At 31.7% G+C, this 12,809-nt stretch overlaps 1 protein-coding gene across 2 annotated transcripts in view; it reads right to left on the bottom strand.

Annotated features, from left to right (window-relative positions):
* LOC113386779 (alanine--glyoxylate aminotransferase 2-like) overlaps positions 1-12,349 on the bottom strand; it is a 55,488-nt gene extending 43,139 nt beyond the window's left edge. For both annotated transcript variants that reach the window (XM_026624532.1, XM_026624533.1), the window contains exons 1-3: positions 12,201-12,349; positions 7,548-7,666; positions 3,213-3,447 (exon numbers count right to left, since the gene is read on the bottom strand). In XM_026624532.1, the coding sequence (XP_026480317.1) occupies positions 3,213-3,447; positions 7,548-7,666; positions 12,201-12,268 (422 nt within the window). In that variant the 5' untranslated portion in view covers positions 12,269-12,349. The remainder of the gene's footprint in view (positions 1-3,212; positions 3,448-7,547; positions 7,667-12,200) is intronic.
* Positions 12,350-12,809: the final 460 nt, after the last annotated feature.

The raw sequence follows: 12,809 nt of genomic DNA, 5'->3' as shown, positions 1-12,809 counted from the left end.
CACAAGAAAAAAAAATAAATTGAAGTCTCAAGAATTATTAGAAAAGAATTTTTAAAAAATAATAATTATTATAAATGGCTCACAACTTCCATAATTCGAAGAGCATTCTAAGCATACAACCGAGACTCCGACCACGCACTTCAAGATCAACAACAACACGTGCTCAATAAATCACTTATTATCATGGTAAATAAGTCGATAATAAGCACCATGGCAGCAGACAGGGAGCAAACAATTTGGCAACCGCCACATACACTCAACCGCTAACTCACCAGCGAAGGGCCACATACAATCAACCGCTAACTCACCAGCGAAGGGCCACATACAATCAACCGCTAACTCACCAACGAAGGGCCACATACACTCAACCGCTAACTCACCAGCGAAGGGCCACATACACTCAACCGCTAACTCACCAGCGAAGTGTCAAAATACTCAGCCGCTAACTCACCAGCGAAGGGCCACATCTACTCAACCGCTAACTCACCAGCGAAGGGCCACGTAAGCAATCAACAAACTCAACAAGCCAACACGGCAATTTATCACACAATCTCAACCAAAAGAAATTTACAAGGAAGTTCAAGAATGGCAGTCAGAGATGCGAAACAATCTTTTTCATTAGGGCGGAGTGATGTAGTACGGGTTGCCAACACGCATAGCGGCTTGTCAACACGCATCACATGTCTCTGGACAGATTGGCCCATAGTGACAGCACTGAGAAAAACAAAAGGAAATTCAAGTGTCAGATCGGACACGGCTTTTGTTTCTCCTTGTCGATTTTACTAAAAATGTATCATTCTTGAAACCTTTCTTTTCGATTATAAATAAGAAAATACCAATCACATTTTATTAACGATAAATATGACAACACATAGTGTCGTGGATATTAATCATATATAAAATAAACGAAATATAAATAATATTTTATGAAATTTATTATTACTACAATTTGGATAATATTGGTATTAATATGGAGGACTACTACACCTCCATATATATATATATAAATTCAAGTGATGTTTACGACACTGAAATGTTGCAGAAAAGCTATTTATAATCAGCTGACAAATATGATAACAATCCGATAAAATATGTTTTGCTTGTTATTGTTGAGATTGCATTATTTAAAAAAAAATACCATAATACCCTGACGTCCAATCACTGGAGTGATATAAGCATTCTAAGTGCTACTAAAAATTTGCTTATGTTCTTTATGGAATAGGAGCACATATTTAAAATAAATGTTACAAATGACAGTCCGAGATGTAAACCTTGAGGAACACCAAAAAAGAGTGCGCGTAAGGTTCACACGCGATTGAAGTAAAACTTATTTGATACTGTACAAGATGGCATTTAAGTTTAAATAAATACATTATATAACAATTTTGAATAATGTTTATCAGTAATATGGTAACACTCATGATGCACACATTTATTAGTGTCAACCATTATACACATTTAAATAATGATAAATTATAAATTATATATTTATAATAGCGTTAAAAATATGTATAATATTTAAAAACAATAATGTAATTAAAGTCATAGTTTAAATATGACATTATCGGTTTGTCATTGAAATTAGCATTTAGGACTTGAACCTTTATTAGAGAAATAAAGTAATTGCTTATTGAAAAATACTTTAATATTCGTTCACACAGTGAATTATATTAAACAACGCCTAAACTAATATTGTTTTTGCAACTTCACTCATCATGTAATGATTGTGTTTGAAGAACTTCATGTAATTGAAATTAACATACATTTATTGACTGCTTGTATCTTTTTTACTTTTTAGCTGGCGATATAATCTCATTCTATTAGCCTAGAAAATATTTTCCATTTTAATAACTTCAAAGATTTATAAAAATTACGAATAATATAGAAATAATTTCTAATTAATAGACTTACGTTTAGTACACGGCACAAATGTTTAATTTGTTTTATTATTTTCAAGGAACAGGGTAAAATATTCTTCTGATTCAGGCATTTTTCATTAAATCGAGATTAGTACTACGATGTAACTTTAAAATGTTTATTTATCTATGCCGATTTCCTTGTTGATATCGGTACGCGTACAACGTAATGCCGGTACGCATACAACGACAGATCTCTATTCACATACACGACGACTAATCACAATCGACCCGTATTGAAATGATATCATCGACAGCGAATGACGAATCATTGGCACTCGACTCTTATCTTAACTTAATTGCCGTAAGGCTCTTCCGTTGCATTTGTACGGATTTACACCCTAGTCGCGCCTAAGGAAGTTTTACTTCAAAAACTTATTTTTTATTTTAGATGGAGACTAGCAACCCGACGAACTCCGTTTTGCACCAGATGGTTTCGTGAGAAAGATGAAGAAATTTTATGTTTGTTTTATATTTCAAAAGGAAAAAATTGATTTTATTACACAACAGTAATGAATTTATTTCGATTACAAAAATGAAGTGTTTTTTAGTTGAACTTCTCTAAGTAAATGAAAGTGAATCCGCAAATTATCCGTTTCATTGAAGTACCTTTTGGTAAACCATATTTTTTATTTTTTGGTCTGACGTTAACACAAACAAAGCGGATGGTTTTCCAACTCGTGTGAACAGGCAACGTATAACTGCCCATGTGAAAAATAATGATTTTCTAAATAATATATTTGAAATTTTATCTCGCAAATACTAAGCGATTGACCTTGCGACTTGTAATTGTCATTGCGAATGCAAGGCGAACTGGAAATTGCAATCGTTTAAAGTCAAACGGAGGACCAGTCGGAATCATTGGTATGTCACCGAATTGCCAGCAATTTTTGATTCAATAGTGAATTTTCTTAGCTATAAACCTTGCGGAGCTCGAGACCTTTCAAACGAACGCAAAATTGTCGAAATCGGTTCGTGCGTTCTGGAGTTATTTCGTCAGGAAGGAAAATCCGACTTATTTTTATATATATAGAAGATAATAATGATTCGAGGTAATATAGTACCGCATAAATTCACTTAAGGTTTTGTGTATGTTTTTTGAAGAGAGTTCAGTATTTTGAAAAACAAAGTTGTCAAAAAATTGAAAAAAAATTCTAGCAAAAAATCTCAAATCATCCAAATCACACCAACTCGCATTCCCACTGTCCTTTTACCAAAATCTCATCTCATCTCATCCATCCATATCAACCACATCACAACTTTCCATTCCCTTCAACTTATCCATCTACTACTCACTGTTGCAGCGTGATGACATCCTTGTTTCCTGTGTGGATCCTTGCCAACCTGAGAGCCAAATCGTTAGCCTCCGATCCTGAATTGACGAGGTAGCAGACGCTCAGGGGTTCTGGCAAAAGAGAGGAAATCCTGCGAGCCAGGATCACCAGCTCGTCGTGAAGGAAGCGGTTGTTGGTGTAGAGCAGGGACATTTGGCGAACGCCGGCTGCTACTACTTTTGGGTGGCAGTGACCAACTGGGGAAAGAGAAAAGAAATAGAAAGAAAATAAATAGATGAAGGAAGGAATATATTTTACTCACTTGGGTGTAAAAGTTAGAGACTGACTGTATCTTAAAGGTAAGTAAAATTTGTGATTTTTTTATATAACTCTATGTCAGATTCCACTTTTGCGTTTCCAAATTACAATTGTATTTAACGATACAGAATATTTGATAACCAAAGAAGAAGCGTTAAAATTGTTAGATATCTTGGTCAAAAATTAAATTTTGGAGAAGTCATTAAGTGTGGTGTATGACATCGTGTCTTAAGACAAATTGCTGAAACTTCCCGTACCGTAATGAAATATTCAAGAAATTTTAAACGTTTTCAAATATATTATTACAAATACTGTATTAACTTTTATTATTTTTGCTATCCTGTTATATCTGAGCAAATCAAATGTAAATCATAACACAATTTATTTCCAGAACATTAACAATCGTCATTTCATTTCGAATTCAATTTAAAAAAATAGATGCCTATTATTGGAATTGCACAAAATTGGAAAAGTGCTCCCGTATAGTCACAGTCTAAACGCATTTGCAAATAATTCTGTGCGACATTTTCACTTATACTGTGCTTAGCTTGGCGGCATTTTCACATTTTTCAATAATTTCACATGTTTTGTTTTCACAAAATTGGAAAAGTCCTCCAGTATATAAACAGTTTAAACGCACTTGGGTAAACCTTTGTACCAGAGCTTAGATTGTGCTTAGCCTGGGTAAGATGTAATAATTTTTTATCATCAAAAGCAATTGTTTTGTCAATACAAGCAGAAAGTTTTTTAGATCATTCAAATCGGATGTTTAGTTCAATCAGAAACTGCCATTTTTGCACATTTAGCTCTGTATCTTCGAAATGGCGAGACCTGTCTTTGCCAAAAACTAATCACCTCTCTCCCAATCATTACAAATTGAATGTTTTTTCGATCATTCAAATCCGATACTCCGTTCTCTCAAAAACTCGATTTGTATTTTATACACTCTTTGCTACGTATCTCCGTAACTGGCTGAACCAGCCTTTGCCAAAAACTAATCAGCACATCTCCCTATCAATATGAATAGAATGTTTTTTAAACCATTGGGCCCGAAAATGTGGACGAAAAATTGTATCCATACATACATCCACACATACACACATGCATTTTTCCTGAGGTATGCCAAAATGTTCAAAAACCTTCAAAACGTTAAGAAATGCAAAAATTTTCATTTTCGATTTTCGGCCCATTACTATAACTACCCTACGGGGAGTTAAAAACTGCCAGAGATATTAAAAATATAAAATTGCAACTAATATCACTGCATCATATCCTTATTTACAATAAATCTAGAACAAGTCATAACAAAACAATGGAGTCATATAATTTGCATGAAATTAATCAACTCGTCCTTATCGCATCGTGACCAACGAACGCTTCCTATTAAAAATTCTATTACGCTTGTCATGTGGACATGTCCTTAATAGATCAAAAACATCCTGTATTCATAATAATTGATAATATTCTATGTAAGTACATGATGAATAGTATTTTGCTATCACTATTGAAGATAGTCATGGTCTTATTCCGAGATTGGCAATTTAACGATATTGGTGCAGATGCAAATTCAGGGGCCAATTCTCGGTTAAAATAGAAATGTATTGTAATATATATTCGTATTGGTTGTGAGTAATAAACTGTCAAAAAGCTATGTATTTGCTGTCAGGAGCTTTATACACATAAAAACCTAACTCCAAAAGGCACAAACCTCAGAATATTGCCTTTGTTAAACTTAACGTATGTGTTATCAAAGTGACAACAAAAGTTTCACTTATGATAAATTGTTATTTGACGTTTGTGTGTTTTGGAGGTTAGGTTTTATGTTGTAAAAGGCCTGATCGGACCGACTCATACGAATACAGACGCATAACATAGCATCACCAAAACATTTCTATTTTATCAGAAAATTGGCCTCTCTATCTTGGTTCTTGGCGCAATGCTGCAGAATCAAATTGTTATTCGGACAACCTGATATCAAGCAGTAGTAACATAGAACTGATAAATCGAATAAACTTTCCCGGTTATCATACTTTATTTTTGCAAACGGAGCAAGTTATTTTCATTTTTTAAAGATAAAGTTTAGCGCAATAATGCAGAATCAAATCGGACAACTTGATATCAACCAGTAGTGACATAGAACTGATAATCGTATAAATTTCCCCGTTATCAAATTTTATATTTTGCAAATGGGGCGAGTTTTCATTATTTTAAGCTAAATTTTAGCGCAATAATGCAGAATGAAATCATACAACCTGATATCAAGCAGTAGTGACATAGATCTGACATAATCGTATAAACCTTCCCGGTTATCATATTTTATATGATGCAAATGGACCAAGTTATTTTCATTATTTTGAGCTATATTTTAGCACAATAATGCAGAATAAAATCGGACAACCTGATATCAAGCAGTAGTGATATAGAACTAATAATAGTATAAACCTTCCCGGTTATCATATTTTATATTTTGCAAATGAAGCAAAATTTCATTCTCATTATTTTAAGCTAAATTTTAGCGCAATAAAGCAGACTGAAATCATATAACCTGATATCAAGCTGTAGTGACACAAAACTGATAATCGTATAACTTTCCCCGTTATCAAATTTTATATTTTGCAAATGGGGCGAGTTTTCATTATTTTAAGTTAAATTAACATATTTTCATTTTCTTGAAGAGTTGAACGTCCTTGGGAGAAAATAATAAAATGCGTGAGCCTCCGTCGTTCTTTGTGCGTCACAACAATTCGCATTCGTGCGAATCTGCGGACACCAAAAATATATCGATTCGAATTTATCATCTTGTTTATCAAAATGTGGAGGACAATAACCCTCTTATTACAACTGGAATGTTGTAAACAAAATTTTAGAATGAAATTGGAAATCCAGAAATGGACTAGTGAGACACAGAACCTGGCGTGATAATAGAGAAATGTTTCATATTTTTAAGGCAATATATATAACGATTTGGTACATCTAATATATGTTTTAGACACGGTTTAAGAGTCTGTTTTTTTCTTAATTTCGGTATCGATTGACGTCGCGAACGCCTCGTATCCCGGTTGAGGTGTGTTGACCTTGTCCCGGTGCGTACGTTCGCGCCCGCGCCATTCTCACGCACTGCCCTTGACCTCAGAATATTCAATTCCGCACCAGCGGAAGATAAATATCGAAAATATTAAAAGATATTGAATAAATTATAGAAAGTTTTCTCTAGTTCAATTTTGTATGTAGCTAAAAACAGAAAAATATTTGAATTATTTAATTTTTAGGTCTTAGGGGCCGTTCAAGTATTACGTAAGCACTATAGGAAGGCGGGGGGGGGGTTGTTGATTTGCTTATTTTGGGTTGACATGGAAGGCAGGGGAGTCTGGATGATGATTACGTGATAGGTAGTACTTTTATTTTTTTACATTAATTGCAAAATGTTTACGTAAGCATGGGAGGAGGGGGTAAGAGCTTTGCTTACTTTTGCTGACAAGGGGGTTGGGGGGGGTAAATAATTGTAATAAATCTGCTTACGTAATACTTGAACGATCCCTTATTCGTTTAATTTAATATTAAAAGTATTTATTTATTAAAGAAAATGTGATCAAGTTCAAAGAGCAGTCAAATATGGGTAATCCGATATGGCGATGAGAGCAACAAAGACTTTGAGACGCCCGTACTCTCAAACTATTAATTTTACAAAAAAACAGTTTTCGAAAGAATTGTAGGAAATTTTATCTAGTTTAATCCGTACATAGCTACTATTATCATAAAATGAGCCGGAAAGGAGATATTTTAAAAAAGCTGTAAAAAATTGAGGTGGCGAAGTTGAAATTCGTAAAGAACACCTCGAAATCTATAAGATTATCAATTTTTTACAATTAGGAGCAGCCTTTTTGCACCAAATGACTGGGCTACAAAGAAAAGACACACTTTTTCAGACAACAGATTTCAAATTTTAGAAAAATAGTGATTTACTATAAAGGTGCAGAGCGAGTTTATCTGAGAATTATAACTAAATGAAAAAGAAATTGGTTATTTAAAAATATCCCACCGTGTGCTACATTATTGATGCAGTCCAAGTACTTTGTGCCAGTCTCGTCGTACATGTATTGACCCTCGCCTCTTACAATCTTCAGAGGATCCTCCCGGAAGAACAGTTGGCAGGATTTTCTAAAAAAAAATTTTTTTAAATTAACAAAAAATTTTCTAATGATTTCATACATACATTTATATATTAAGTGGGAGGACAACATGACTATTCTAATTATAAACATTATAAATATTAATTAAATGAACTGAAACTGAAACATTCTTTATATAGTCATCCCTTGTTTCAAATATATTTGTGGTGCATTGATTGATTTCAAAAATTGCATTAGTAATAAACTACCACAGACTATTTCATTTATATATTTCACAATTTGTCATTTAATTACTGTTCAATTGTATTTCTTAAAAACACAAATAGATCTTTTACATATTGACATTGATAAGCCGTTATTATTTTACATTGTACGGGTAAAACTTTCCAAACAAAAAAGCAAGACATCATCCTCATTTTCTTCTTATAAAAATATTTATTTAGAATGACACACAATTTCTTTATCAAATATTATTTGACAAATATTAGCTTTCTCAATATGCATCATAGCAACTGGTGAAGATAAGAAAGTTGGAAGATTTTTTAAAAATCTTATCAAAAACGAATTTAGATATAAGCATCCATAAATCTATATTATATTTTCTGCCACGTCCAGACAATATGATCGATAGATCGATGATAATTTGGAAACTGATAATTTGCTAAATGTGTTTACTTTCGATATTATTGTGTTTAAACACGTGCCAATAAGTAGCACTTGTGATAAATCAGATTTGAGATTTTAGAATATTAAATGATTAAAGGTTAATAGTTATAACATAAAAATAATAACTAGTGATGCTTGAAATCGTCCCTTGAGGCAAAATGCTGAAACTTTCCGTACCGTAAAGAAATGTTCGTGGAATGTTAAATGTTTTCAAATAAATTATTATAAATATTGTAACATTGTCTAATATTCATAAGAATTATATAAACTGAATTGCAAAGTTGAATTCATTTGTTTAAAGTATATTAGAACTTTAGTCAGAATTAAAATTAAAATCTCAATTATTTTCAAAATACAAAAAAAACTCGATTTGTATTTTCTGCACTCTTTGTTTTGGAACTCCTAAACGGTTAGACTTGCCTTTGTCAAAAACTAATCAGCATATCTCCCTATCAATAGGAATCGAATGTTTCTTGAACCATTCAAATCGGTTGATCCGTGCGCCCGAAAACGTGAATGAATAAATGCGGAATTGCGGACACAAAAAACACACACACATCCATTTTTTTTGAGATTTGCCATAATGTTCAGAAACTTTCAAAACGTTGAGAAATGCAAAAACAATATTTTCGATTTTTGCCCATTACAATGACTACCCTACGGGAAGTTAACTAGTGGTGTATGGCATCGTGCCTTAAGACAAAATGTTGGAAGTTTCCGTTTTAAAATTTTTAAAAGCTCAGAAAAGAAAAATTAGTTTATTTTGATAGTTTTGAATTTTTTGGGGTATTTTTGAAAAATTTGAAATTATTTGAAAACTTGAATATTGAAAAAAATGCATTTTTGAAAATACTGGCATTTTTTGAAAACTTGGAAATTCAAACACACACATACATTCATTTTTTCTAATATAAGGTATGCCAAAATGTTCAGAAAGATTTAAAACATAAAGATATGCAAAAATTTTCATTCTTGACTTTTGAACTTATCCTACGGTAAGTTAATAAAACTGTAAATATTTACATCTTAACGTCCTTTTACATGACTTTCATTTAAAAAAGCTCTTCTATTAAAGCATTTACAAAAGTTAAATTGAATCAATTACAAGATGATTACAAAGTGATAAAATTAGGGGTTACTCATCGCCCGACAGGTGGAATCGAACCACTCTGACGCTAGTCAGCCGCGGGTTTGAAGCCCGCGCCCCGAACCATCGGAGTTCAGTCGGGCGATTGTATTCACTAGTAGACCGAGTATATATAGTTAGAGGCGAAGGCTGTACTGCACAGCGCGAGGTTACACAAAGATAGTACATGTTTGAAAGATTGACTAGTGGTGCATGGCATCGTGCCTTAAGGCAAATTGCTGGAACTTTCCGTACCAAAAATTATTTTTATTTAAAAAGATTAACATTTTTGAAAAAAAAAATTAGATTTTTGAGAACATATAAATTTTTGATAAGAATTTACTTTTTTTTGAAAATAAGACTTTCTGAAGAAAAATTTATTTTGAAATATTTTGGAAATTCTGAACTTTGTTTTCAAAGCAATCGTACTGCTTTAACTGCATAGAGACGAATATCGAAGCGCGTAAGTGTCGCGTCGCCGTCTAACGGATAAACATTGGTACGGAACCCATAGGAATGCAAACAAAATTTATACTTATTGTTTAAAATTCTATAAAATAATTGATAATTTGATATAATTTGCAATGTCAGGAATGTAAACAAAATTTAAACTTATCGTTAAAAATCTTTATAAAAATCTGATCATTTGATGTGCATATGTCTAATGATCATTTTTGACGCCAATGGCATTTTTTTTACTTTTTTCATTAGATCTCCGAAAATGCTAGACCTGCTTTATAAAAATTGATAAGTTCTTCATCTTGTTATACATGTAAAATGTTTTTTAATTATTCAAACCGAACGCTCCATTCTTTTAAAACTGAGTTACCGTTTTTGCACTTTTTGCCCCATGTCTTCGGAACGGCTAGACCTGCTTCGCCAAAACTTATCAGCACGTCTCCTTATCAATACGAATCGAAATGTTTTTTGAATTATTCGAATCGCTTTACACACACGCACATACTCCATTTTTCTAAAGTATGCCAAAATATTCAGAAACCTCTGAAGCGTAAAGATATATAAAAATTAACATTTTCGTTTTTTTGCGATTACTATAACTTACCCTACGGGAAGTTAAAAAAGATTTATATTATTTTCAATCTTTGAAAAAAAAAATAGATGCATGAAATTTTTATTTTTTTGTAGTTTTAAAACATTTTGAACTTTTTGTCAAGAAATTAGGCTGCGTTAGCTGGGTGAAAACAAATATTGAAGCGCGTAAGCGTCGCGTCGCTGTCTAACGGATAAACCTTGATACGAAACCGATAGAAATGTAAACAAAATTTATTACTTATTATTAAAATCTCTAAAAAATATCTGATAATTTCATATACATATGTCTAACTACATCATTTTGACCGCCAAATGGCATTTTTTTTACTTTTTTACTGCTAGACCTGCCTTCCCAAAATTTTTATTTTAATTTTTTTTACACACACATACATTTTTTCTAAGGTATGCCAAAATGTTCAGAAACCTCTGAAACATAAAGATATGCCAAAATTTTCATTTTAGATCTTTTTGCACTTACTATGAACTACCCTGCGAAAAGTTAAAAATATATATTTTGTTGAAAATTTTGACTACTAATATTTTTCCAAATTCCGAGTTAGAAGATTAAATTAACTTAAAAATAAATTCATGATAAAGGTTTAAAAACTTACAATATCTTGATAAATATTCGGCAAATTTTTTTTTTTCAATTTTGGATATGACAAAAAAAATCAATACGTTTTAATTCGCATTGGCTTTGAAATAAACGCTAAATTTATTTATTTAAAAGTTTTAAAACGTAAAAATATGATTTTTTTCGACATAAGTTCGTAAATATTTTTTGCTAATATTTAAAAATAATTTAATTTTTTATAAATCGTTTATATTAGTAATAACTGATGGTAGAAAAAGTTATACCGGTGGTAAAAACTTTTGGTCACATGATTTTGTATTTTTGATGTCCATTTTTTCCCTATAGTTTTTCTTGATGTTTTATTATGGGATAGAAGTAAAAATTATAAAACAATTTTTTGGGGTCATCTAACTTGACATATACTACCTATTTATATTATTTATAAATATAAAAAAAGACAAATTACCTAGTGACAAATACAAATTTCTTAATAAACCAAAAATTTATTCACACATATCCTTCAAAATTATCTTGACAATTAAATCGCGAGTAATCTTTGCCAAAATTATAATATATTATATAAAAATCATACATTAGTAAAACTGCCTTTTTGTTAGTAAAGATAAAAAACAAAAAGCAAAAAAAACAAATATTCAATAAAATGGGATAATAGGCATAAAAGTTTTAATTTTCAAAATTTCAAAACAAAAATTTTAAATTTTTCAAAAAGTTTACTTTTTTTTGAAGATTTCAAAATTCTCAAAATTCTAATTTCGTTTAAATATAATTTTTTTTTCAATTTTTGGTACGGAAAGTTCCAGCAATTTGTCTTAAGGCACGGACTTCATAATTTTACACTGTAAAGTGGGGCAAAATTTTCAAAACATCAAAAAATTTCAAATTTTTCAAAAAGTTTTTTTTTTTGAAAATTTTAAAATTCTCAAAATTCTAATTTCGTTTAAAATGTAAAGTTTTTTTCTAAAAAAAAATCAATTTTTGGTACGGGAAGTTCCAGCAATTTGCCTTAAGACACGGGCTTCATGTTTTTTCACTGTAAAGTGGTGTAAAATACTTTTAGAAAAATTGTAAAATCCAAAAATAGGCCCACAATTATTTTCAAAACAAAAATTTCAAAACACTCACCCAATATGTTTGTCCCTCAACTCGATGGTTTCCGTTTTTGACAATCGTTCCAGAGGAGATGCAGACATTTTCGCGCACTTTTTATTAATTTATTATCAACGAAATTAACAGAATACTTTAATAAAAAAAATATAAAAAACTTTCAATTACTACTAATCAATTATCATTTAACTAACGTCCACTTTGATTGAAAGTTGCAAGCAGACGAATTTCGCCGGGGCGCGCTCCATATAACCCGCGGGCGGAACAGACCTACGTCCCTAACGTTTTCGGGAGTAAACGGCAAGAACGTCGTAGGAGAATCGACGGGGACGTGTGCGTATTCTTAGCTTGAAACCGCACAGCTGATTTCTTGCGAATGTCAAAGATAGATAACAGACGTACGGGGGTAATAGACGGAGAGCCAATGACTAGATTAGATTTTTTGCAATAAGATTATTATTAAACAAATATATATATATATATATATATATATATATATAAATCAATTATTTTATTAGACAAGCAGAAAGTTTTTTGGATCATTCAAATCGGACGCTAGTTCCCTCAAAAACTGCCATTTTTTACATATTTAGCTCCGTATCTTCGAAATGGCTGGGCCTGCCTTTG

The sequence above is a fragment of the Ctenocephalides felis genome, unplaced genomic scaffold (assembly GCF_003426905.1).
Source record: "Ctenocephalides felis isolate EL2017-DRISC unplaced genomic scaffold, ASM342690v1 CF-g0.4_SCAFFOLD_03571, whole genome shotgun sequence".
Taxonomy (NCBI): domain Eukaryota; kingdom Metazoa; phylum Arthropoda; class Insecta; order Siphonaptera; family Pulicidae; genus Ctenocephalides; species Ctenocephalides felis.
Note: the sequence above shows the minus strand (reverse complement) of the source record. Positions and strands in the feature narration are given on the sequence as shown.